Genomic DNA, 26,023 nt, shown 5'->3' on the forward strand with positions numbered 1-26,023 from the left:
GCCTTGAGCAGTAAAGGCAGGAGGGGTCCCACCCTAACCAATCACTCTAAGCCCCCCAAAGCCCCTGGGAACTTCTACAGCTTCTCCTTCCACTGACTCTTCCAGGGGAAAAAATTAATTTGATTAAAACAAGTATCCCCCACCCCCAAAAAATAAAGAAGAAAAGGAAAAGCCATATCATCTGGCCACAGAACTGAACAATCGTCTCAGTGTTTAGAGCTTTTCAGCTTCAACTTCAGGTTCGTTGTTTTGTCTCACTTTGTTTTGTTCAAACCGTGAGCGTATTATCCATGGCATTAGGGGTCCTGATGGACCGGATACAGAGAAATCGATGCCCAGTCCCCGCAAGTTTGTGAAAACAGTTTGAAAATGTGGAGCCCTGAGTAAATGCAGAGATTTTGTCAATGTTCACTTTAGAACCAGAGGCCCCAAGCGCCCAGGTGCTCTGGGAGGAGGAGACCTGAGTGAATACACAGTCAGTAAGGTCCTGCTGTCCCTACTCTGGCCCAGCTGGAGCCTCTCCTGCTGGGAGCTGGCCTCTCTCCGCCCCTTTGGGAGAAGTCCACCTGGCACAGGCCTGCCCTGGACCAGCCTCCGGCCACAGCATCCTCGACTCGGGGGAGCAGCTGGGGGTGGGTGGCCCCACAGCCTCACACTTCAGTGCTAATGACTCCGTGCCTGTCGCTGCCCTACCTGTGTGTCCATGGCCCAGACCACAGGGCGGGGCCACCTAAGGCACAGCTCTGTCCCGGGCCTGGCACGTGGTAGTGGTGCCAGGATCTGTGCAGAGTGACTGAAGCCTGCTGGCTGCAGAGGCTGGGAAGGCCTGGGCTGGCGCCACGGAAGACCCCCTCTCCGGCCAGCCCTGCGTGTGCACGCGAGGTACCCAGGGGTGAGTCCTGGAGAGACCGTCTTACCCGGTTCCGGCGCCGTCCAGGCCTCGCACTTGAAGAGCTCGCTGGGGTCCGACGGCTGCCCGATCCCCACGAGGTTGGTGGCGGCAATTCTGAACTCGTAGAGTGAGCCTTCTGCCAAGCCCTCCACCTATTCAGAGGATGTTTAAATTATAGATGAACCCACAGACGTAGAAAACAAGCTCATGGTTACCAAAGGGGAAAGCAGGGGAGGGATAAATTAAGAGGTTGGGATTCACAGGTACACCCTCCTGTACATAAAATCGATAAACAACAAGGACCTACTGTACAGCACAGGGAACCACACTCAGTATTTTGTAACAACCTATAAGGGAAAAGAATCTGAAGAATACATATATACACATATGTGAATGTATAACTGAATCACTGCTGTACACCTGAAACTAACACAACATTGTAAATCAGCCATACTTCAATTTTTCTTAATTAATTAATTAATAGGTGAAACAAAAGCTGCGTTACGACCCACGATCCATCGGGGGAAAGGGGGTATTCCTGGTTGATTTACAGATGGAACGTGAGGGTGAGGGACCTTGTCAGTAAGTCGAGTACGTGTCTGTGGAAGGTTATTGATCCACCTGCATGTTGCAGTCACCACCTTCACCCCGACACAGTTTGCCTCATTCACTCCATAAACCCTCCCCCCGGGGATGACGTGATGACCCAGGCAGGAAGACAGGCTCAGAGACAAAAGCCACAAGGAGCCAGTGGAAGAACGGTGGGCGGGACCTGACCTCGGGCCCAGGCTCTCCACCCTCCACCCTCCACCCCCGGCGGCACCGCACCTGGGGTGTCAAGGGCCCGGGACGGGAAGCATCCTCGCCGGGGGCGGTGGGGAGTGACCTGTCTCCTCCCCGCACACTGGCTGGAGGCCCCTGAGGGTCCACTCTGCCTGGTCGGTGCCACAAAAGATGGAGGGAAGGCCCTGGACCAGACCATCAGCCCTGCCTGGTAGCCCGGCCACTGGATCAAACACAGCATCTGGATGACATTGTCTCTGAACACAACAGCTCCCAAAGCAAGCACGAGTCACGTGGAGCCGCTTTATCCCCCGGAAGGCAGGTCTGGCCTCGTGGAATGCCGGCATTCAGAAAGTACGTGGGCATTTCCTCTGGAGTTTGGGACCTGACAGCCAATAGTAAGGTGTCCGGGGACAAGCGTGGACAAAACACCAGGATCTTCGCACCGAGCTTGAATTTTGGCAATACGCGTCATACACAATAAAACGCATGAGAAATACGTATTGCATAAATATAGGTATTGGCACAGAATCTTGTACAAGACAGGGATTAGACCTCCTCTCCGCCTCCCGCAAAAAACCCCTCGCTTTACCGCGTGACTCCTGTGAATGAACAGGTGGGCGTGCTGCCCGGTAACCGCGTGAGCTACCGTCACCGACCCGCGTGCTCCGTTAAGTAAACACCTTCTCCCTCATCTCTCTCACGAGAAGCCCCGTGTGGTGGCTCACGGGGAGGAGTGGGGGCTCAGGGAGGTGACAGCTGTTGCCTGCGGGCTGTCGAGGGCTCGCCTGGTGACTTGGTTCTGCTCTTTCTTACTCCAAGTCCATGTGGCTCGCGCTCCCTGCACCCGGATGGAACGTGTAGTTGGGCAAGAGGCTCACTGGGAAGCCTGAGCACACGCCTTCCTTGGGAAACGGGGACAAACAAGCAGAGGAGCCTCGATTGTCACCGTCTCCTGCGCATCCTGCCCCGAGGCTGAGAGCTCCAGCCACCAGGCTGGAGGCCGGATGCCGCTCACAGCAACACCTGCACCTGCAAACGACCCACCTGCCGGCTCGCCTCCTCTGCTTCACTTCTCAAAAGAAGATGCTCCGTGATCCTAAGTTCTCATGGTGAATTGTTTCATTCGTTTTTGTTTCTGTGTCAAATTGCCTAATGTCACTGAACTCTGAGACACAGAACGGGGACCCTGCCCCACATGAGAAATTGCCTGTAAAAGGGAATGAGTCCATGAGCACCCACCGTCAGGATCCTCTCTTGGAGAGGCGAGGCGTTGACCTCATGCCAGTTTTCGTGGTGAGCCTCTCTCTTGTCTATGTAGTAACCGAGGATGGGTGAGCCACCGCTGAACTTAGGCACCTTCCAGCCCAGGGTCATGGAGTGGCCGTCACAGTTCAGAAGGGTGATCCCGTAAGGATGGGACGGGACGGCTGCAGGAAACACATCGGGAAAGTCACCCGGATCTTAGTGCAATAATCATTAACCTACCGCGGCCGGCTCCAGCATCTCAGAGGGACGGGCAGCAATGGGAGATGGCCCTGGGTGCCTGTCCCCTCTGTCCTGTCCAGGTCTCCCTGCTCACCATCTTCGCTTGTCTTTGTCTCTTCTTTTAAAGAGAGTAAGTTTTTAAAAAGCTTCTTTCATATATATTTATTGCAATTTCTAAATACATCTTCCGATACATACATCCATACATACATCCTCCAATATTTCAATAATACAAAGGCCAAGAAGGACACTTGAGACAAAAGACTCTCCCCCTCCTCTAAGGAAAACCTTGAGAGAGCAGCTTTCTCATCACGCCCATGAAGAATGACAACCTCACCTTCCACAGCCAGTGATGACCGATAGACTGAGGCCAGTGAGTCTTAACTTCCCCCATAGTTATAGAAACTTCAGATTAATTCAAATGAGTATGAATTCAAGTTTCCCTTTTGAACACCCTGCTCGGAAATGGACCATCTTTTCCTAACAGGTTGAAGAGGATGTGTCTCTGCTTCCCCCCTCCCCGACTCCGAGCAACCTACGTCCAATCAACCTCTGTTACCCGAGATACAGGTACCCGGGAATGAGCTGGTCTTATTGCATAATTAAAACATAAACGATTGGCTTTCCTTTAGTAGGAATGACTTGAAGAGGCTAGTGGTAATGTTTGAAAGTCCGTCCTGGGAAAAACTGATAGATTATAATGAGCTTAAAATAAGAGTTAGTCTTTTACTATATCGCCCACCTCGGTATCATCAGATTTGACATTCCTTGGAAATTCCAGTAACGTTATTCTATCTATTGTTAGATGAGAAATCATAATCTCTGAAGATACTTTTAGATTTAGTTGAAGACAAAAATAAAGAGCAAAACATTTCTCTCAGAAGCGAAAAGATAATACTACGATTCAAAATGTGTCTAAGAGGCGATCGTGGTTCTAAATCTTTCTGAATACTTTTAAGTCATGGGGTCCATTTTATATGAAACAACCAGACCAACGTTACACAACACAGAGCTGCACAGATCAAGCTTCCTAGGGCCCATCACTGCAAGTTCGGCCCCGAAGTGCTCTGTGTGGTCAGAATAATAATTTTGAAAGATCACTATTTATGAACAAAGCCACGGAGTTACATAAACACTTGAAATCCTCTGGAATGACGTTAAGTTCCTTGAGCTAAGAATAGCTGAAAAGGCCATCGACGTTCTGTTTTGAACGCACCGATTTTGAAAAGAGACGGTCACACCCTACAGCATACATTGTAATGGGGGCACGTGCGCTTGGAAACCAGTGTGACCTCTGATAATATTTTCTATTTTCAATTTGCATTTTACTAGCATATTATCCTTTCTCCCTCTCACACTGGCATTTCCAAGCCAATTGATGAGAGGTTTCCACAGAACTGCATGTTCTCTGTTCAACAATTTACATCCACTTTTCCCCTCCGGTAATATTCTAAACGGCATCATAAAGGTTTGTTCATGCAGAAATGAAAACGTAGTGGAGAACCGAAAGCTGGCACAGAGTCGCCCACGAATTACTTACTGAGGGCGGCCTGGACTTTTATGACGTCAGACTCCTGAGAATTCTCACTCGTCCCAACAGCATTAACGGCTTTAACTCGGAAGATGTACTGCTCGCCGGTGGTTAGGCCGTGCACCACAAACCTGACAAAAACACGAATCGGGGGCGTGAATACAAGGCTCAACGCTTTTTCTTCCTGCAATAGACACAGAGAGCATCTTGAACACGCCACGAACATCTGTCACTGGGACTGAAAAGAAGTTTACTTCTTCGAGTGCCTCATGGATGCATATTAATTCCAATCAACACGCCACGTCCACACGTAAGCCGGCAACAGCCAACGACTCTGGGGCTGAAGGGAGCTGGACTCGGGGGGTGGCGGGGGCACCAGCTGCTGCCCGCGGGCCCCGGGGGGGCGCGAGAAGCAAAGCCCTGGAAATCCCGAGTGACCTCACTCAGTGCCAAGGCTCCCCCTTCATTTCCAAGCCCTCTGGTTTTGTCTGCATCAAAGCTCTATTCTAAAGTAGGGTTCCTCTCCTTTCCTAAAAGAACCCACGTCTGTAAAACTCAGGGGAGAAGGAGTCACACCACACTGGCTAAGATTTGGCTTGGAGACCGGCTTGGACACCTAAAAGATTTTATGTCCTCAGTCAAGTTACCTAACCCCGGAAAGACTTTGTTTTCCCATCTGTGAAAGAGGATCATAGTACCTACTTCTCAGCACAGCCACCTCGCACACGGTAAGTACTCAGTAAACGTGAGCAATAGTTATTTATCTCCGAGTCTGCAAACATGTATCAGGCATTCACGAAATTCCTGCACTAGAATATTTGAGGTGTTTTGTTCTGGGAGCTCTTCCTGCACTTGCTGGCGTGGACTGTGCATAACATCTAACTTTAGCGTCAGTTGTGTCTCTTCTTTTCCAGCCACAGCTTTTCCCAATTTATTGGTTTTTAAAGAGTGAAGAGGGAAGGGTGTCAGAGACGTAATGGATAACCAGTGGAGGATCTGACAGCTATTTTCCTAAGCGCGTCCTGCGGGAACCCTAACACACCCAGGCCTTCCCTGCAGGCCCTGAGACGGGAGCAAGTCCGTGTCGGCAGGAAAGATGCTCGGCCCCACTGCAGGCAGAGCCGCTGTCGCCCCTGCACAGGAGCCTCTCTCCACCCCCTCCCCGGCTTTGTGCAATTGGTGGCCAGAGGGAGGGCCTGTCAGCTTTGTGAACAAAGCAATTTTAAAAGTTCAAAACATCAATACAGAGAAATAAAACACCCTTCCCGTTAACTCTCCTGTTCAGGGTAAGTCTTAAACGCTGAGTACGTCAGAGGAGATGCTCTGGGGCTTTTCTTCATCGACAGACAAAGCACTTCAGCCATGGGGTAGAACTAGCTCCCCAGCTTCCAGCTCTGCAGCCCCCATGTGTGGGTGAGGAACCCGGCCCGTGATATGGATGTCACAGGTGTTCCTGCCGTGGCACCTGCACCCGAAGGCCCCGTGGGTCCCGGGGGGGTGTGCTTCTCACGTTTTCTCGGGGGCAAGGATGTCGGGTGGAGGGGGACCCGAGCAGGCAGCACCTGTTGTAGTCGATGGGCTTGTGGTTACAGGGCTCCCAGACAGTGGACCCGGCCACGCAGCAGTCCACGTAGTAGCCGAGCAGGTCCTCTTTGTGCTTCGGCTGGTCCCACTGCACCACCACTGACGTCCTTGTGTTCCGGGAGGTGACGACGCGGCCAGGGGCTGAGGGGACCACTGTGCAGGGGGGACAGGGACACAGGCTCAGCGGCATGGGAGTCTGGGGGCACGCCAGAGACCCACAGGCCCTCCTGTCCGCAGAGCTTGGGGCTTTAGATGAGATTTGGACAAGGAAGACGGTGCAGGTCAAGGGGGCACCCAGGAGGTTCCGGGCAGTCCCTGTGCTCTCTGTCTCCAAGTCGCTCCCTTCCAAAGAAAGAGATTCCCATCACAGAATCTCCTGCCCCTGCCGCCCCTACAGACCCATCCACAAAGCTCCCCCAGTGATGCACGCGCTTTGCTACCCGGGAAGGAACTATGTTGGGATATAAAATTAGCCATTTAAAAAAAAATAGGACACAATTCTATCAGATTCAAGGGACTGCAAGGGACTCAGAATCAAACCATGGATTTCTCCCCTTGCACAATTCAGAATTTCTCTAATCTGACCTGACGTCTTCTGAGAGGGAACTTCAAGACATATGGGCAAGAAACCCTGATGCATTTAGGGTTGGGTTTTTTGGGGTTTTTTTAAAGTGGCCATTGCCTAAAAATATTGCTAATCCATTGATTGGTTTCATAAAAAGAAGATGGAACTTTGGAGAAATGTTGACCAAAACAAGGCAGAGAGATCTTCATCTCTTGTAAAATGGAATTTTAAGGCAATCTGAATTTTAAATCACGTACGACACTAACGTCTTTATCAACGCAGGTGATGGCTGTCCAACACGGGTGACGTCGTTCAGGGCCCATCTACCGTTTGGTCACTCGTGCTAACAACTCACCGATGGTGTCCTGGGCCTCAATGGGGGCGGTGATTTCCGACGGGTCGCTCAGGCCATGCTTATTTGCTGACAACACTCGGAACACGTATGGTTTCCCCTCGGCAAGATCGAAGACAGCGTATCGGGGGGACCTCACGGCCGTCTGTGCGTTCACCCGCTGCCAGCTTCCGCTCCCGACCATGGACTGCAAAGACAGGGGCCTCGATGGAGCCATGCTCCCCAGACCCGCATGGGGGGGAGGGGATGCTCCGCTCTGGTCCTCAATTACACTGCGGGGGACCCACAGCCCATGGCACCTCCGGGGCCATCAATACCTCTGTTCTGAATTTTAGGAAAAGGAAGCCAATTTGGAGAAGGAGGTGAGAAACTACCCAAAGTTGGAAATGCTACCAGAGAACATTTTTACATGAAAGCCAATAACCTATGGGAATCTTCAGGGAATCAATACATAGGTCGTAGTTTTAGTAAAGACAGGATGAACTCTAAACAATTAGAGATAATTGAGGAGCAGATGTGTAAAATTCCATCATAACTGCTCACATTCCAGTTTAAACCATTTGCTCTTTCTCAGCTATTATAGTAATAACAAAGGGACAGCAACCTAAATGACCAGCAGTAGGGTAGGTACATTATGATACAAAATGACACATACACATTAAATGTAGCCATTTAAATTATTGTATAAAGATCTTTACTCAGAGGAGAGGAATTGTATCATTTTGTTAAATGTAATACAGGATGCCAGTTGTATGTATGATATATCAAGATATAAAAACCGATGGAGAAAAAGACTAAATATGTCCCACATGTTAATAATGACTATTTTGCGTGATCAAATTATTGGTGATTTTCATTTTGTTCTATATAACATATACGTGTTTTCCAAATTTTCTACGCGGCGTGTTTAAGTTTTATCATTGGCGATTACTTTTAAAACTGGGATTACATGTCTAATTTAGTTTTTTCCTATAGAGATAAGCCCCCTTTGTGAAAGGAACCCTGAGGTAGTAAAAGTTGGGTGTACACTGACCCCACTAAGGCCGTCAGAAAGGACTGGGAAAGCATTTCGAACAACCCAGGCTTCTAGAAATTAGATTCCTGTTGAGAGAAGTCTTCTCTCATTTTAGCAAAAGTGAAGTGGCTTTCTTGGACTGACGCAGGCGTCCACAGTCAGAGGCCCCCTTGGGCCCGAGTATGTTCGCCATCTGGAGAGCAGGGGGAGGAGCAGCAGGGGAGCCCTGGGCACACTCAGCTGGGCCGATGGGAGAAAAGGACCCTGGGGCTGAAGGAGGCAAGACAGGGAGGGAGTGGGGAAAACACTGCTCGCGTCTTACAGCCAAGCTTCTAGAAAAGCTATTGCCCATCTTCTAAGCAGGGGTGGAGGAAGTTCTTGGGGTTCTGCACCCCAAGAACCGCAGGGCACCACTGCCTTCACCGCAGCCAAACTCTCAGCACATGAGCCCAACGTGGATAGGACAGGCCGTGCACCTTGGGCTGTGGCCACACGTGGGCTTTCCAAGCAGAGCTCACTCGGGGGAAGACGCGTGCTTCAAACTGTGCTCAGATGCCAAGCTATTAACCAGAGCGCCGCCGTTCCTAGCATCTTGTGCCTGGTCCTGACATAAAGTGGAAATACAGGACTAGACAGAGGATGCTGGCTCACAACCATCCCTGTGGTTCCTTTTAGGCCTGATAGGAACTAAGGCCCCCAAAGACCACCTTGGATGGGTTGGGGCAGGACCGTCCTCCGTGAGCAACAGAGAGAGGTGGGTGCCTCGCCCGGCCAGCTCACTGGGGAGTAGCCCAGTCCGGCTCCCTCCCGGGCTCCCTGCTGCCCCTCCCTCTCGGGGTCCCTGGACACCACGGCTCCCCTCAGGCTGTCCTGGAAGCTTCCTCTCCCTGATCACACACCCTGTATTGCTGCTCACCACCCGTGGCAATGGGTAGGGAATGCAAGGGTGCCCTCGGTGAGGCAGGCCTCTTCTTTTTTTTTGCGGTACGTGGGCCTCTCCCTGTTGTGGCCTCTCCCGTTGCGGAGCACAGGCTCCGGACGCGCAGGCCCAGCGGCCATGGCTCACGGGCCCAGCCGCTCCGCGGCATGTGGGATCTTCCCAGACTGGGGCACGAACCCGCGTCCCCTGCATCGGCAGGCGGACTCTCAACCACTGCGCCACCAGGGAAGCCCGAGGCAGGCCTCTTTTTAAAAGTGGGTTTGCTAGTGGGGGGTGAAATAGGGGAAGGGGAGTCAGAGGTACAGACCCCCAGTCCTGTAGTAAATAAGTCAAGGGATATAATGTACAGCAGAAGAAAGATGGTCAATAATACTGTAATTACCTTGTATGGGGATAGATGGTGACTAAACTTGTGGTGACCACCTCATAATGTATGCAAATGTCAAATCACTACATACTACACCCAAAACCAACATAATACTGTACACCAACCACGTTTCAATAAAAAATAATTTAAAATTTTAAAAGATTTTTAAATGTGTTTGCTGAAACTTGGTCTTTCCGGCACTGGGTAGGTGAGTAGGAAAATGTCTCTAAAGAGGGCCTGAGAAAGCGCCTTTCCTCCTGGGAGGGCTGACCACTGGATTTTCATGATGCAAAACAACAAGCTAGCACCCAGCAGCAAGAAGTTAACACTTGACTCTGCCCACAGGTAAGCCTTGCAGGTAAGTAGAGAAAGCTGAGGGTCATTATACCGTCTGGAGCCTGAAAACCATTCATTTCCATTCTGCCTTCCTTCACCTTGTCGTATCACACATTACTACCGTATGAGACATATATGCTCACATTAAGAGTTATAGACTTTATGTGTATATTACACGTATTGGATTGCCTAGTACATTGTAATATAAATTTAGTATCACAAAACCACAGTTACAGGATTCGTATGGTTATCCAGGTTTTTCAACAACGGTCCACAGCCCAATCACAGGCCAGCGATCTGAATGACTGTGCCACAACCTGCATTTTTAGTGCAACTGGACAGACCAAAGCAGGAGAGAGAACACGTGGCACAGAGTAAGGATACTGTGTTTGAAATTTAGTTGGTGATGTACATTCAGTGTGTGTGTGTGTGTGTGTGTCTGCAACACACAAACTATTTCTTCCTACGCGTCCAGACCTAAAAAGTCTGCAAACCAATGATTCTGTGTAACCCTTCGCCATCTGAAGTGTGAATTCCTCAACACGATCGCCACCAAGTGGCCACTCGGCTTATGAGCAAACTGAGAGCAGGGGCTGCTGTCCCCCTGCCCACATCCGGAACCCTCAGAACTTGGGAGCCTAGAATGTTCCAGCAGGAAGAAAGCTGGCGGCTGCCTCAGTGCGAGGCCCTCGTGTACAGCGGGGAGCCGGGAGCCTGACTGGCCCCCGCGGAGGGCGGCACAGCCTGAGCGGGACAAGCTCCTCGGATGCCACGCCCCTCGCAGAACCCCTCAGGCATTCACAGCTCCGCCAGTGTCTGCAGCTTCACGTTAAATAACCGATCTGAGAGCTGCCCATCCTTAAAACACACGACACAGCACCACGGGAAAGCCTACAGAGATCTGCTGCTTCAGGAAACCCACCCGGGGTGTACCTTCTCAATGAAATACATCAGCGGCTCCTTGCCACGGGGGGCAGGTGGGTCCCAGCTGAGGACGATATATGTCCTGCTGATTTCTGAGGCGTGGACGTTGGTGGGAGGTCCTGGAACCTGAACATCACCTGGAGGAGGAATTAACACCGTGAGTGCTGACAGAAGCCAGGTCAGCCCGCTTGCCGCAGCCCATCTTGGGAGCACGACCCTCGGCTACTTTACAGTCATTAAAGGCCTCACGTATCAGTGTCGGCTTTTGCTTCATTTCTATTCTGGGAAAGCAAGCAAACTGCAAGGACTATTTTTCCAGAGCCAAAGTATAATGAACTGGTAAAGATCGTCCAATTACTTCTGTTTCCAATATAAGCCAGTTCATAAGAAAGGAATCTAACCCAAAATTCATCCAGAATTCCAGTTGGAAGTGGGAGAGGAATTTACCCAGAAGAAACAGGGCATTTAACCAGAAATGCAGCTCTGACTGTATGGGGAATTTGTGCAGAGAAGGTACCAGCAATGGTGTCCTGCAGCAGGGAAGCCTTCCAAGATGGGGGTCGTACTTTCTCTAAGGGCCCTCTCTGGTTGTTTTCCTCCCATTATGCCCTCAAAGCATGGAAACAATATATCGACTTCCAAAGCAAATGGCTTCCCTTCCTGGGTAGATCTGTTCCACATCCACAAGCATCGCATCTATGTCTATATACTTAAAATTCCAGCGTGATACCAATTAGCAAGTAACTATAATAGAACAGTCGCATCGAAGAAGCCCACTGCGTCTCTTCTGACACACGTCTCTTTTTAATAAAATGCTAGGTGGGGCTTCCCTGGTGGCGCAGTGGTTGAGAGTCCACCTGCCGGTGCAAGGGACGCGGGTTCGTGCCCCGGTCCAGGAAGATCCCGCATGCCGCGGAGCGGCTGGGCCCGTGAGCCATGGCCGCTGAGCCTGAGCGTCCGCAGCCTGTGCTCCGCAACGGGAGAGGCCACAACAGTGAGAGGCCCGCGTACCGCAAAAAAAAAAATGCTAGGTGTCAGGCGTGTTATGTTTGGATGTGAGAACTTTTCATGAGGGGTAGAGGTTTTCCAGACGCACAGTCCCAGTCACTGCGACACAAAATATTATGAGCTTCCAGTTAGATTAGCACAAGATCAAGATGGCTCAAAACGTCCCCAGGACACCTGGGAGCCCTGCTGAAGATCCAGTGGTTCCCTCTGGACTGCACTGCCGCGGAGGAATTTAACAGCCGCGTGGAAACGGCCCAAACAAGCCTGGGTTTCATTTCATAAGAGTCCTGTTACCGCGTTCATCACATTTTACAGGCAACAGGGGCTCAGAGGCACAGCCGTGGGCTTACCCAGGAGCATCTGGCAAATGGGTTGGGTTTCAAACAAGGAGCGAGAGAATGTCCAGAAAGGTGCCAAGTGTGCCGGGCAGAGCAGGGCCCCGGCACACCCTACACGCCTTCTCTGGATCCACCTGCCGTGTCCACACCTAAAGAGACCCAGGGAGAGGCCCTAAAGAGAGAAGACACAGATTGCCCACCCTTGAGTGGTGCAGCCAAGCTTCCAAACTTAGTGGTGGTGCACCTCAGAGGTACTAGATGATGCAGCAACAAACCAAGGGGGCAGAGGGGAAATGACGCACATGACAAAGCAGTGTGAGTGTGGGACACACCAGTGCAGCATCGCCTTTCCTGCACGTTCAGCTCTGAGTGCCTCGCTGTGTTTAGACCTGGCACGTAACTTCGAGACCCAGAGGAAAATGGAATAAGGAGCACTTTATCTGAGGCCAAGACAAGAAGGAAGAATCCAGCTTTTGTCGGCAGGGACTCCCCGATCCGGGAGGATGCTTGGGTTATGCGGACTCTCCGCCCCACCCGGGGCCGTGCACTAATGAGCCTTGGAGATCTGCAGATGACCCCAGCCCCGGACAGAACAAGAGGACATGCAAACTGGCCCCGGGAGCCAAGGGGAGGACCAAGGAAGTAAACTGATGTCTGTTACTGACACTCCAACCGCTGAGAGGATCCTCAGAGAGACAAAAAGCAAATGGAGGCAAAACAAAAAGAGCGGCCACGGCCACGTGCCTCACGGGGTGTGCTGACCACAGCGCTGCTTGGTGGCGGGTCCTGCGCTTGCCTCTGCCTCTGGGGTCACGAGCCTCTGGATCTGGAGCCTCCGGGTCTGGAGCCCTGTGCTAACGAGCCACGTCAACACCGGATGAAGGTGGACATATGAGATGGAAACGCAGCTCAGAAATGAGCTCAGGAAAACGCAGTGCTTTCCCAAGATCACACAGCTAGTGGGCGGCTCTGCAGGGGTCCAAGCCTAGGCTTTCGAATCCCAAACACAGCTTTTCGTTCTATTGACCACAGCCTCCAGAACCTGCCCCAGAGACTCGCCTCTACGTCAGTGAAACGTAAAGTTTGTTTGGAATTGTTAGAACGCCCAAGAGGACAGAATTCACGAGAATGAACAACTGTAAATGAGTTTGCAGCATTCGGAGCAAAGGATGAATTCAGTGCGTTAGCTACAAATGACCTTATCCAAACAGCGCAGTAAATGCTTGGATATATAATAGTAGAACAAAAACCATCTCATTATATCTGCGAGAGCCTATTCTGGCCTTTCCAAGAATGAGGTGTCTACTTTTCCATGGAGCAACTCAAGAGAGATAGGAAGATTTGGATGATATTAAAAGGAGAGCATGGATATTAATTTAAATGTTTGTAGGAAGACACCAACCAAGAGTAAAATGATTAGAAAAGATCAAAAGAGGGACCTTCAAGATGGCAGAGGAGTAAGACGTGGAGATCACCTTCCTCCCCACAGATACATCAGAAATACATCTACACGTGGAACAGCTCCTACAGAACACCTACTGAATGCTGGCAGAAGACCTCAGACCTCCCAAAAGGCAAGAAACTCCCCACGTACCTGGGTAGGGCAAAAAAAAAAGAATAAACAGAGACAAAAGAATAGGGACGGTACCTGCACCAGTGGGAGGGAGCCGTGAAGGAGGAAAGGTTTCCAAACACTAGGAAGCCCCTTCGCGGGCGGAGACTGCGGGTGGCGGAGGGGGGAGCTTCGTAGCCACGGAGGAGAGCACAGCCACAGGGGTGCGGAGGGCAAAGTGGAGAGATTCCCGCACAGAGGATCGGTGCCAACCGGCACTCACCAGCCCGAGAGGCTTGTCTGCTCACCCGCCAGGGCGGGCGGGTCTGGGAGCTGAGGCTCGGGCTTCGGTCAGAGCGCAGGGAGAGGACTGGGGTTGGCGGCGTGAACACAGCCTGCAGGGGGTTAGTGCGCCACGGCTGGCCGGGAGGGAGTCCGGGGAAAAGTCTGAACCTGCCGAAGAGGCAAGAGACTTTCTCTTCCCTCTTTGTTTCCTGGTGCGCGAGGAGAGGGGATTCAGAGCGCCGCTTAAAGGAGCTCCAGAGACGGGCACGAGCCGCGGCTAAAAGTGCGGACCCCAGAGACGGGCATGAGACGCTAAGGCTGCTGCTGCCGCCACCAAGAAGCCTGTGTGCGAGCACAGGTCACTCTCCACACCCCCCTTCCGGGGAGCCTGTGCAGCCCGCCACTGCCAGGGTCCCGGGATCCAGGGACAACTTCCCCGGGAGAACGCACGGCGCGCCTCAGGCTGGTGCAACGTCACGCCGGCCTCTGCCGCCTCAGGCTCGCCTCGCACTCCGTGCCCCTCCCTCCCCCCGGCCTGAGTGCGCCAGAGCCCCCGAATCAGCAGCTCCTTTAACCCCGTCCTGTCTGAGCGAAGCACAGACGCCCTCAGGCCACCTACATGCAGAGGCGGGGCCAAATCCAAAGCTGAACCCCGGGAGCTGTGCGAACAAAGAAGAGAAAGGGAAATGTCTCCCAGCAGCCTCGGGAGCAGTGGATTAAAGCTCCACAATCAACTTGATGTACCTGCATCTGTGGAATACATGAATAGACAACGAATCATCCCAAACTGAGGAGGTGGACTTTGGGAGCAACTGTAGACTTGGGGTTTGCTTTTTGCATCTAATTTGTTTCTGGTTTTACGCTTATCTTAGTTTACTATTTAGAGCTTATTATCATTGGTAGATTTGTTTATTGATTTGGTTGCTCTCTTCCTTTTTTTTGATTTATATATACATTTTTTCCCTTTTTTTCTCTTTTTGTGAGTGTGTATGTTTCTTTGTGTGATTTTGTCTGTATAGCTTTGCTTTTACCATTTGTCCTAGGGTTCTATCTGTCCGTTTTTGTGTGTGTGTGTGTGTGTGTGTCTGTGTGTGTCTTTTTTTAGTATAGTTTTTCATGCTCGTTATCATTGGTGGATTTGTTTTTTGGTTTAGTTGCTGTCTTCTTTCTTTTTTTAATTATTTTATTTTTAATAATTTTTTTAAATTTTAATAACTTTATTTCGTTTTGTTTCTTTTCTTTCCTCTCTCCCTCCCTCCCTCCCTCCCTCCCTCCCTCCCTTCTTTCTTTCCTTCCTTCCTTCTTTCTCTCTTTCTCTCTTTCTTTCTTTCCTACAGGGTCTTGGTGCCCTGGCCTGGTGTCAGGCCTGAGCCTCTGAGGTGGGAGAGCTGAGTTTAGGACATTGGACCAGCAGAGACCTCCTGGCCCCAAGTAATAGCAATCGGCAAGAGCTCTCCCAGACATCTCTGTCTCAACACTAAGACCCAGCTCCACCCAATGGCCAGCAAACTCCAGTGCTGGATGCCCCATGCCAAACAACTAGTAAGACAGGAACACAACCCCACTCATTAGCGGAGAGGCTGCCTAAAATCATACTAACTTCAAAGACACCCCAAAACACACCACTGGACGAGGCCCTGTCCACCAGAAAGACAAGATCCAGCCTTATCCACCAGAACACAGGCACCAGTCCCCTCCACCAGGAAGCCTACACAAGCCACTGAACCAACCTCACCCACTGGGGACAGACACCAAAAACAACGGGAACTACGAACCTGCAGCCTACAAAAAGGAGACCCCAAACGCAGTAAGTTAAAATGAGAAGACAGAGAAACACACAGCAGATGAAGGAGCAAGGTAAAAACCCACCAGACCAAACAAATGAAGAGGAAATAGGCAAACTACCTGAAAAAGAATTCAGAATAATGATAGTAAAGATGATCCAAAATCTTGGAAATAGAATGGAGAAAATACAAGAAATATTTAACAAGGACCTAGAAGAACTAAAGAGCAAACAAACGATGATGAACAACACAACAAATGAAATTAAAAATTCTCTAGAAGGAATCAATAGCAGAATAACTGACGCAGAAGAACGGATAAGTGACCTGGAAGATAAAATAGTGGTAATAACTACTGCAGAACAGAATAAAGAAAAAGGAATGAAAAGAATTGAGGACAGTCTCAGAGACCTCTGGGACAACATTAAACGCACCAATATTCGAATTATAGAGGTCCCAGAAGAAGAGAAGAAGAAAGGGTCTGAGAAAATATTTGAAGAGATTATAGTTGAAAACTTCCCTAACATGGGAAAGGAAATAGTCAGTCAAGTCCAGGAAGCACAGAGAGTCCCATACAGGATAAATCCAAGGAGAAACACGCCAAGACACGTTTTAATCAAACTATCAAAAATTATATACAAAGAAAAAATATTAAAAGCAGGAAGGGAAGAGCAACAAATAACATACAAGGGGGGCTTCCCTGGTGGTGCAGTGGTTGAGAATCTGCCTGCCAATGCAGGGGACACGGAATCAAAATCAAAAACACTGATTTCTCTTGCATTCCTATATACTAATGATGAAAAATCTGAAAGAGAAATTAAGGAAACGCTCCCATTTACCATTGCAACAAAAAGAATAAAATACCTAGGAATAAACCTACCTAAGGAGACAAAAGACCTGTATGCAGAAAACTAGATGACACTGATGAAAGAAATTAAAGATGATACAAACAGATGGAGAGATACACCATGTTCTTGGATTGGAAGAATCAACATTGTGAAAATGACTCTACTACCCAAAGCAATCTACAGATTCAGTGCAATCCCTATCAAACTACCAATGGCATTTTTCACAGAATTAGAAAAAAAATTTCACAATTTGTATGGAAACACAAAAGAGCCCGAATAGCCAAAGCAACCTTGAGAACGAAAAACGGAGCTGGAGGATTCAGGCTCCCTGACTTCAGACTATACTACAAACTACAGTAATCAAGACAGTATGGTACAGACACAAAAACAGAAATATATATCAATGGAACGGGATAGAAAGCCCAGAGATAAACCCACGCACATATGGTCACCTTATCTTTGACAAAGGAGGCAAGAAATACACAATGGAGAAAAGACAGCCTCTTCAATAAGTGGTGCTGGGAAAACTGGACAGCCTCATGTAAAAGAATGAAATTAGAACACTTCCTAACACCATACACAAAAATAAACTCAAAATGGATTAAAGACCTAAATGTAAGTCCAGACACTATAAAACTCTTAGAGGAAAACATAGGCAGGACACTCTATGACATAAATCACAGCAAGATCCTTTTTGACCCACCTCCTAGAGAAGTGGATATAAAAACAAAAATAAACAAATGGGAGCTAATGAAATTTAAAAGCTTTTGCACCGCAAAGGAAACCATAAACAAGATGAAAAGACAACCCTCAGAATGTGAGAAAATATTTGCAAATGAAGCAACTGACAAAGGATTAATCTCCAAAATATACAAGCAGCTCATGCAGCTCAATATCAGAAAAACAAACAACCCAATCCAAAAATGGGCCAAAGAGCTAAATAGACATTTCTCCAAAGAAGACATACAGATTGCCAACAAACACATGAAAGGATGCTCAACATCACTAATCGTTAGAGAAATGCAAATAAAAACTTCAGTGAGGTATCACCTCACACCGGTCAGAATGGCCATCATCAAAAAATCTACAAACAGGGCTTCCCTGGTGGCGCAGTGGTTGGGAGTCCGCCTGCCAATGCAGGGGACGCGGGTTCGTGCCCCGGTACGGGAGGATCCCACGTGCCGCGGAGCAGCTGGGCTCGTGAGCCATGGCCACTGGGCCTGCGCGTCTGGAGCCTGTGCTCCACAACAGGAGAGGCCACAGCAGTGAGAGGCCCACATACAGAAAAAAAAAAAAAAAATCTACAAACAATAAATGCTGGAGAGGATATGGAGAAAAAGGAATCCTCTTGCACCGTTGGTGGGAAGTAAATTGATACTCTATGGAGAACAGTATGGAGGTTCCTTAAAAAACTACAAATAGAACTACCATATGACCCTGCAATCCCATTACTGGGCATATACCCTGAGAAAACCATAATTCAAAAAGAGTCATGTACCACAATGTTCATTGCAGGACTGTTTACAATAGCCAGGACATGGATGCAACCTAAGTGTCCATCGACAGATGAATGGATAAAGAACACGTGGCACATATATACAATGGAATATTACTCAGCCATAAAAAGAAAAAATTGAGTTATTTGTAGTGAGGTGGATGGACCTAAAGTCTCTCATACAGAGTGAAGTAAGTCAGAAAGAGAAAGACAAATACCGTATGCTAACACATGTATATGGAATCTAAAATAAAAAACATGGTTCTGAAGAATCTAGGGCAGAACAGGAATAAAGACGCAGACGTAGAGAATGGACTCGAGGACACAGGAAAGGGGAAGGGTAAGCTGGGAAGAAGTGAGAGAGTGGCATTGACATATATATACACTACCAAATGTAAAATAGATAGCTAGTGGGAAGCAGCCGCATAGCAGAGGGAGATCAGCTCGGTGCTTTGTGACCACCTACAGGGGTGGGATAAGGAGGGTGGGAGGGAGACGCAAGAGGGAGGGGATATGGGGATATATGTACAGGTATAGCTGATTCACCTTGTTATAAAGCAGAAACTAACACAACAATGCAAAGCAATTATACTCCAATAAAGATGTTAAAAAAAAAAAAAGAAGCCATTGCTAGGAGGGAAAAACAAGTATCGTATATTAACGCATATATGTTGAACCTAGAAAAATGGTACAGATGAACCGGTTTTGCAGGGCAGAAATTGAGACACAGATGTAGAGAACAAACGTATGGACACCAAGGGGGGAAAGTGGCGGGGGGGTTGGTATGATGAATTGGGAGATTGGGATTGACATATATACACTAATATGTATAACATAGATAACTAATAAGAACCTGCTGTATAAAAAAATAAATAAAATAAAATTCAAAAATTTCCCCCAAAATACGTATTTTATACAGGCTGGTCTCCTGCAGCAAACATCTCTTCCAATATAACTGGGCCATTTTTTACTCACTCAAACATCTGTGTTTTTATCAGCTGTTTAGGAGGTCATAACGTCCGCCTTTCCTAAATTGTTTTCTTTTGTTACTTACTTGTTGGGCATCTTTCCCAGTTTCTGAGTTTTTCTGGAAGCAGAGGTTTTAACTAAGACTTTATTTTATTTTTTAAATTTTTATTGGAGTACTGTTGCTTTACAATGTTGTGTTAGTTTCTACTGTACAGCAAAGTGAATCAGCTATAAGTATACATATATCCCCCCTTTTTCTGATTTCCTCCCCATTTAGGTCACCACAGAGCACTGAGTAGAGTTCCCTGTGCTCTACAGTAGGTTCTCACTAGTTATCTATTTAATACATAGTATCAATAGTGTATATATGTCAGTCCCAATTTCCCAATTCATCCCACCCCCCCCTTCCCCCTTGGTATCCATATGTTTGTTCTCTATGTCTGTGTTTCTATTTCTGCTTTGTAAATAAGATCTTCTATACCAGTTTTTTCAGATTCCACATATATGCGTTAATATACGATATTTCTTTTTCTCTTTCTGACTTACTAATTTTTAAGTTTTCACTCACTGTCCTCTGTGAACTGTAGTTACAATTCCAATTAAAATCTTTGGATTCCTGGTTAATGATGCTAGATTCTACTTCTCAGTAAATTTATATTCCCAGATATCTAAGGACTATTAAGAAGAAGTGTGCACAAAATCCAATAGAAAAAAGGAAATGCAAACTTTCAAACCACAGGGACATTACTTGATAGGAAAACTAGTCCCTTTTAGTCAAAATGTTAGAAATAAAATTTTTGCTTAAAAAAATAATAAAACAAAATACTGTTCAGTCGTGGAGTCTGGGAGAAAGGACCCCAGCCTCGGCCAGGACTCAAGTCTCAGGTTGGGTCTGGTTACTCCTCTGTAGGTCCCCGAGGATGCCTGAGAGACCCCACATGAAGCCATGAAGCCAGGACTCTCACTTTCATTCCCGCCCTCTGCCCTGCTGACTTTTTAAATTCCATAGACCTTAAGCTTGACCCACAGTTTTTATTTTTACATGTGAAGAGGGTACCCACCACTCTCTAATTACAACCCTAAATCCCTAGGGTATAAGCAGCTGAAAGGAAATGGTAATGAGTTCCTTACCTTCAAGGTCCTCCTGATAGATTACGATTTCTTTATCTCCCTCCCAGTGGACTGCTGCGGAGAGAAAGGTCAGTGCTGAATTTGACGTCCAGAAAGCGCTGGATTCCCAGAATCACCTTTTTTTTTTTTTTTTTTTTTTTTGCAATACACGGGCCTCTCACTGCTGTGGCCTCTCCCGTTGCGGAGCACAGGCTCCAGACGCGCAGGCTCAGCAGCCATGGCTCACGGGCCCTGCCGCTCTGCGGCATGTGGGATCTTCCCGGACCGGGGCACGAACCCGTGTCCCCTGCATCAGCAGGTGGACTCTCAACCACTGTGCCACCAGGGAAGCCCCCAGAATCACCTTTGTGTTACGACGACAGCATTCGCACTACTCTGAGGTCCTCAGAGTTGCTGTTTTGGAAGTGGTCTCAAAGAGATCCAGGGCTTCTTGGCTCTTTGTACTGGATTCAAAAGGCCACGCAGGGGGCCTGCGTGGGGATGCGGGGGACGCGGGTTCGTGCCCCGGTCCGGGAAGATCCCACATGCCGCAGAGCGGCTGGGCCCGTGAGCCATGGCCGCTGAGCCTGCGTGTCTGGAGCCTGTGCTCCGAAGGCCACGCAGGTAAGGAAAATGCAGTGACCCACTTAAAACCATAATTAAGGGCCCAATCCCATTAAGGAATCTGGGTCATGTGAAATTAAAATTCAGAAAGGGAGGGGCTTGGCTTCAGCACCTTCTGAGTCTCATCATGTGTTGAAATGACATCAGTGGAGTAAGAAAAGTCTAATTCTGAACCAGTTTAACTGGATTTCAGTGAAGAGCCTTAGGAAGATGAAGCACCTTCGTTTCACAGTGTAAATGTCAGCCTGGCATCCCCACCCCTAACGTGACCTTGACGGCCACCCGGAGCCCATGAGGCACAGCTGTGCTGTGCTCAGCTCTGAAGATGTTCTCCAGGCTCAGATACAAGATGGGGGGAAAAGAGAAAGAACAAATCACACAAAACTGCTGGAACTTGAAGTCTGCGCGCCCTACCTTGTAACGGTTTGAGGTCAAGGGGGTCGAGGGCAGCCACAGCCTCAGAGACTCTGGAAGGCCGGCTGATCCCTGCATTGTTGACAGCCCGCACGCGGAAGATGTAGGACCTTCCTTCAAAAAGTCCGGTTACGGGGTATTTACAGATCTTCACGGGGCGGTCATTGCACTGAACCCAACTGTCAGTTCCCACTTCACATCTTCAAATAAAAAATAAGAGTAGAGAATAACAACTATATCAGTCTAGTAAGTATATAGAGCTGTATACATACATTACGCACATATATTATATATATATATATATCACAGTTACAACAGGAGAACATCTCCCACCGGTAAAATGAATGCTGTCGAAATATTGATTTACACAAATAGTAGTATAAATAAACTTTAAAAGACAGAGCTGTCTAGGAAATGTAGTATATACACATATACATCCCTGAGTCTTTCTAACTTATAGCTGAAGCTCAATTCCCCCCTTCAAAAACATTTAGGCAAAATCTCCTCCAAAGTTATTTCAGATCTATCCCTGACAGTTCTCTTTCAATTTACACCACAGAATCTCTGGGTGCCCCTAAGCTCCCTGGCTCGTCTGCTGCCTAGGCCCAGGAAATCAACGGTCCTTCACCCGGTGTCCCAAAGACGCATCTTTCTCCGCCGGGTCACAAAGTGAGTCCTCGCTGCGAGGCTGGCTCACCATCTACTCCAATCACGTTAAGATGTTTCTTTCTAGAACGCTTCTCATGAGGAATTTGGAAGTCTTTAGGAAATATTAAGTCCTGACCAGAAATCTGAAAATGTAGAAAAGATTGACCTCCATTTTTCCCAGGTTGAGAAATGTCAGTACAGAAACTGCATGTCAAATTCCTGCTGGCATCCTCAGCCCGACGTCACCATGCCCAGGCCCTCGTCCTCGGAGGGAGGAACAGGGCTGAGCACAGACCTGCCGGCCGGAGCCCCAGGCTGGACCCTCAGCGGAGCCTGCAGGCCGGGCTCAGAGCAAGCCTGGAGAGGCAGGGTGGGATTTGATACTGGTGCCAGTTAGGCAAACTGAGCCTCAGCCAGCACACAACGGAATCGCGTGTGGGTACACAAGGCCCCGCCTGGCAGGTGATACTTTCCAATTACCCAGCCAGGAGTGACTAATAACCAAATAGTGAAGTTACCTATATCCCATCAAGAACGGCGTCACAAACTTGAGATTAGAGAAATACCTACACACCTCGTCCTGGGTAATACTCTTTTGAGGAATGTTTCCATCCCCAGAGGAATCAGTGGACACTCACCGATCAACAAAATAGCCGATGACCGGGCTCTCCTTGGTCGTGTTGGGTGGCTTCCAAGTTACGATGACATAATCCCGGTTTACATCGTGGCACTGCAGGTCCATGGGCGCGCCAGGGGCCCCCGTGACCAGGGGGTCAGCGTCTGGGGTGGGAGAGGAGAGGGGAGTCACATGATCAGGGTCCTGGGTGCGGGGGGGACAGCTGAGGCCAGCTGACAACTTCTTCAAACTCAGTGAGCTATCTGCTTGCTCTCCTCCCCCGCCTAGTCCTCACGCCCTTGATGGACTGGTGACGAGAGACATACATGTACCGACGAGTCTTTAAACTCGAAACACTCTGTCCTCTATGACACACTCAGTCTGTGATTTTCCGTAAACGAATCCAAGTTGAAGTTCACCTTCTGCGGATGGCACGTCATCACATAATGTCATGCCGTCCAAAACCGACCGATGTAATGATAATAACAATGAGGCCTTTTGAACACCTGAGAGATAGTACCTTAGACACTTGTGTGTTTCACAGTCCTCCGAAGGTCTGAGGACTTAGATTTTTTTTTCCTGCAAGTCGTGAGCACACTTTGGGTCCGTACCCATGCATCCCTTCCACAGCCAATTATGGTCACAGTGCAATTACGTTTGTTTTCAACTGTTAATTACGGCGGCACTGAAGGCCAACAGAGCTATTTAGAAAGTTAATACACTGCACATTTAATTTCCTCATGTAAAATGTGTATTTATTCAGGACCTAGGGCAGTTGGACCTTCTTAGCAGTGTAAGCACCGTACACTTCCTTGTTCCCATCTCCTCAGCATATTAAAAGCTAAGGATTTCTTCACACCAAGTCAAATATTGTCTCTCATATTCAAAGTCCTCAGAAAGTTGTCAGAACACTTAAACTCCCCATACGTGCATTATTTTCTTCCTGCTGGCTGCGCAAGCAAGGCAATGTCAGCTACTGCATTTACTGTGCTTTCATGCGGCAAAACACCTTGCTAGAAGGCACGCACGGAGAATGGAAGGCACATTTTAACGCCAACCGAATAAAAATGGTAAAACTTCGTGGACGTGTCTAAAACCCCAGCCTTGCAGGTTTATGCTGTCTGGTGGTGGGTGGGGGTGCTTGTTGGCACTTTTTTTTTTTTAAGTTAAAATATTCCCGGATGATACAGCCTTTCCATCATGCATGGATCTAACTGAAATGGTTTGGAAAAAATAATATACTGACAGTGTTATTCCAGGCACATATAACCTGGAGCCCGAGATGGGCATACAGGTGCAGGAGACACGGAGAACAGGGCAGGTAAGGCAGGGGTGGGGAATGGAGGGCAGAGTGGCCAGGGCCGCGGGGAGAGGAAGAGGGGCGTCCCAGCCAGGAAAGCAGCCGCCGGACACCCAGAAGAGACTGGTGTCCCGGGGAGGGGCCGGCCGGGCCTCAGCCAGGAGGGGCCTCTATGCCCGAGGCTGCTGCACAAGCTAGGGCCGGTGCAGGGTAAGGGCTTGGCTGGGGGGCACTCACTGCCCCGCACACAGGGCTGGGGCTTCGCAGGGGGCCAGCTCCTGCTTCCCAGAGAAGCGCCCAGGCCTCTGCGCTCTACACCTTCACTGGAGAAAGAGAGAATATTTTCTTCCAAAACTGCTGTAAGAACTTTAGATTATATATACATATGTGAATATGTATGTGTGTGTGTACACATATACATACACATATATACACCTGTATGTATGTATACACATATACATATATATAATATTATATATAATTTTATCCATTTTATATATCCCTTACATAAAAGTATGTATATGTGACATATACATCTACACACGTATGAATATATACACCTACAAGCCTATATATGATAGGCATTTATAGATAATACATAAATATCTATGTCATACGTATATGTAAAGATAAATACATGTATATATATATAACATCGACCACTGTGCCTGGGATATCACGAGCTTTGTTTTCCTTTCCATGAGTGGGATGGACAGGCTCTCATGGGCTGCTGGGAGGATGAAACATGACAACACGCGTGTCTCCTGGTGTAAACGCCCCGGAGGTGTGGCCCCCGTAGTTACTGTCTTAAACACACATGTGACTGAAGTCAGTGGTCATGACAGTGTCAGTCCTTCCTGCCACGGCCCTGGCCCTGTCACAAGGCCTAAGCGGGGGGAGAGGGGAGGGAGGCCCAGGCGGCCCGGGAACGGGCCCTTCCACTCCGGACCCCACTCCCCGCGTGGATTTCCTCCAGAATCAGCAGTTCGGGGCTGTTCACTCCAAGGAGTCATCCTACGAATTCCAGCAATTTATCAGCCACAGGGACACAGAGCTCCGCCTCTGCTCCATCCCCAGTGACACCTGCTTATGTCACGGATGCAATCGGGACGCGCCCAGGAAACACCTCCCGGTGGTCAGGCCATCTCCGGGGAGCAGCCTTGGGCTGCATCTGGGCCCCGTCCCACCCCACCCGTAGCCTGCGCACCTCGGACAAACAGGAAAGCGCTGTGGTCGCTGACCCCTCCCCTGGACACGATCCTCAGGGTGTAGAGACCCTCGTCGTCCTTGTTGAGGTGGCTGAAGGACAGCAAGGCCTGGCCGTCCCCAAAGAACATCTTTATCCACTTGGACTCCTTCAGCAGCACGTCTGGAAGACGGTCAAAGGAGACGGGCTTCAGGGACACGCAGGGACCCGGGGCACACGCGGAGGACAGAGGTGCCCACCAGCCTGACCCCGAGCACAAACACCCACGTGGGGCTGGGGGGACCAGGACACGCGGGAGAGGAGAGAGGTCAGCACATGGAGTGTGAAAGGCGGGACTCAGCTGCAAGGGGCCCTGCTGCGGCTTCGAAACGCACTTCACCCAGACGCTGACACCAGGAAGTCCCCCACCAGCGTTCCTTAGAAATTAATAACACAGTGCCAACAAACCAGTCAAAAGGCAACGAAACCAAAGAGGCAAATTTCGGGAGAAGAAAGGGAAGTGACGAAAAATACTCAACACTGGATATCAAGGAGACACAAAATAAAATCATGAGAAATTATTGTTCACCTACTGATTTGCCAACATCCATAACTGGAAAGTGCAGAGAGGACAGCCTGTCAGGTGCAGCCTTGAACCTGCCTGTTCCATTCGAATCGGCCAAGACTATGAAACTGCGGGTCCCCAGAATTCCAGGCACCTCCTAGTCACGGGAACACCTTCTAAGATCCATGCCAACATCCTCTGGGAATGTTAGGAGAACTCTCCTCGAATCCATTTCATTTCCAGAAAGGGTAACTTAGAATCTTAGAACTTAACTCTTAAATTAGAATTGCAAAGGGTAAATTTATCTCCTTTGCCACCACAAAGAGGCTCTCTCCCTTCCTCTCTCCTTCCCGGACCATGAAGATCAGACACAACTATCCTATTCCAACCGAAGAGCACAAGCCCAGTGCCCTCAGATCCCAGCAGCGGACTCCCGGGGGTTGCAAGGTCACAGGCATCTCCTCTGCACCTGGGACGCGTACCTGTTCCTCTCCTCTGCGCTTGGGC

The 26,023-nt window shown here is 49.0% G+C and overlaps 1 protein-coding gene across 1 annotated transcript in view; it reads right to left on the reverse strand.

Annotated features, from left to right (window-relative positions):
- Positions 1-26,023, reverse strand: part of MYOM2 (myomesin 2) — an 80,148-nt gene that overhangs the window by 33,379 nt on the left and 20,746 nt on the right. Inside the window, exons 9-18 of the mRNA XM_022570851.3 lie at positions 24,973-25,134; positions 22,488-22,629; positions 21,202-21,401; positions 20,185-20,238; positions 10,787-10,914; positions 7,199-7,382; positions 6,257-6,431; positions 4,704-4,825; positions 2,918-3,105; positions 918-1,044 (exon numbers count right to left, since the gene is read on the reverse strand). Of these exons, the coding sequence (XP_022426559.1) occupies positions 918-1,044; positions 2,918-3,105; positions 4,704-4,825; positions 6,257-6,431; positions 7,199-7,382; positions 10,787-10,914; positions 20,185-20,238; positions 21,202-21,401; positions 22,488-22,629; positions 24,973-25,134 (1,482 nt within the window). The remainder of the gene's footprint in view (positions 1-917; positions 1,045-2,917; positions 3,106-4,703; positions 4,826-6,256; positions 6,432-7,198; positions 7,383-10,786; positions 10,915-20,184; positions 20,239-21,201; positions 21,402-22,487; positions 22,630-24,972; positions 25,135-26,023) is intronic.

This window comes from Delphinapterus leucas, chromosome 21 (genome assembly GCF_059928025.1).
Source record: "Delphinapterus leucas isolate spDelLeu-1000000601 "Yukka" chromosome 21, BTC_Dleu_Yukka2, whole genome shotgun sequence".
In the NCBI taxonomy this organism is placed as follows: domain Eukaryota; kingdom Metazoa; phylum Chordata; class Mammalia; order Artiodactyla; family Monodontidae; genus Delphinapterus; species Delphinapterus leucas.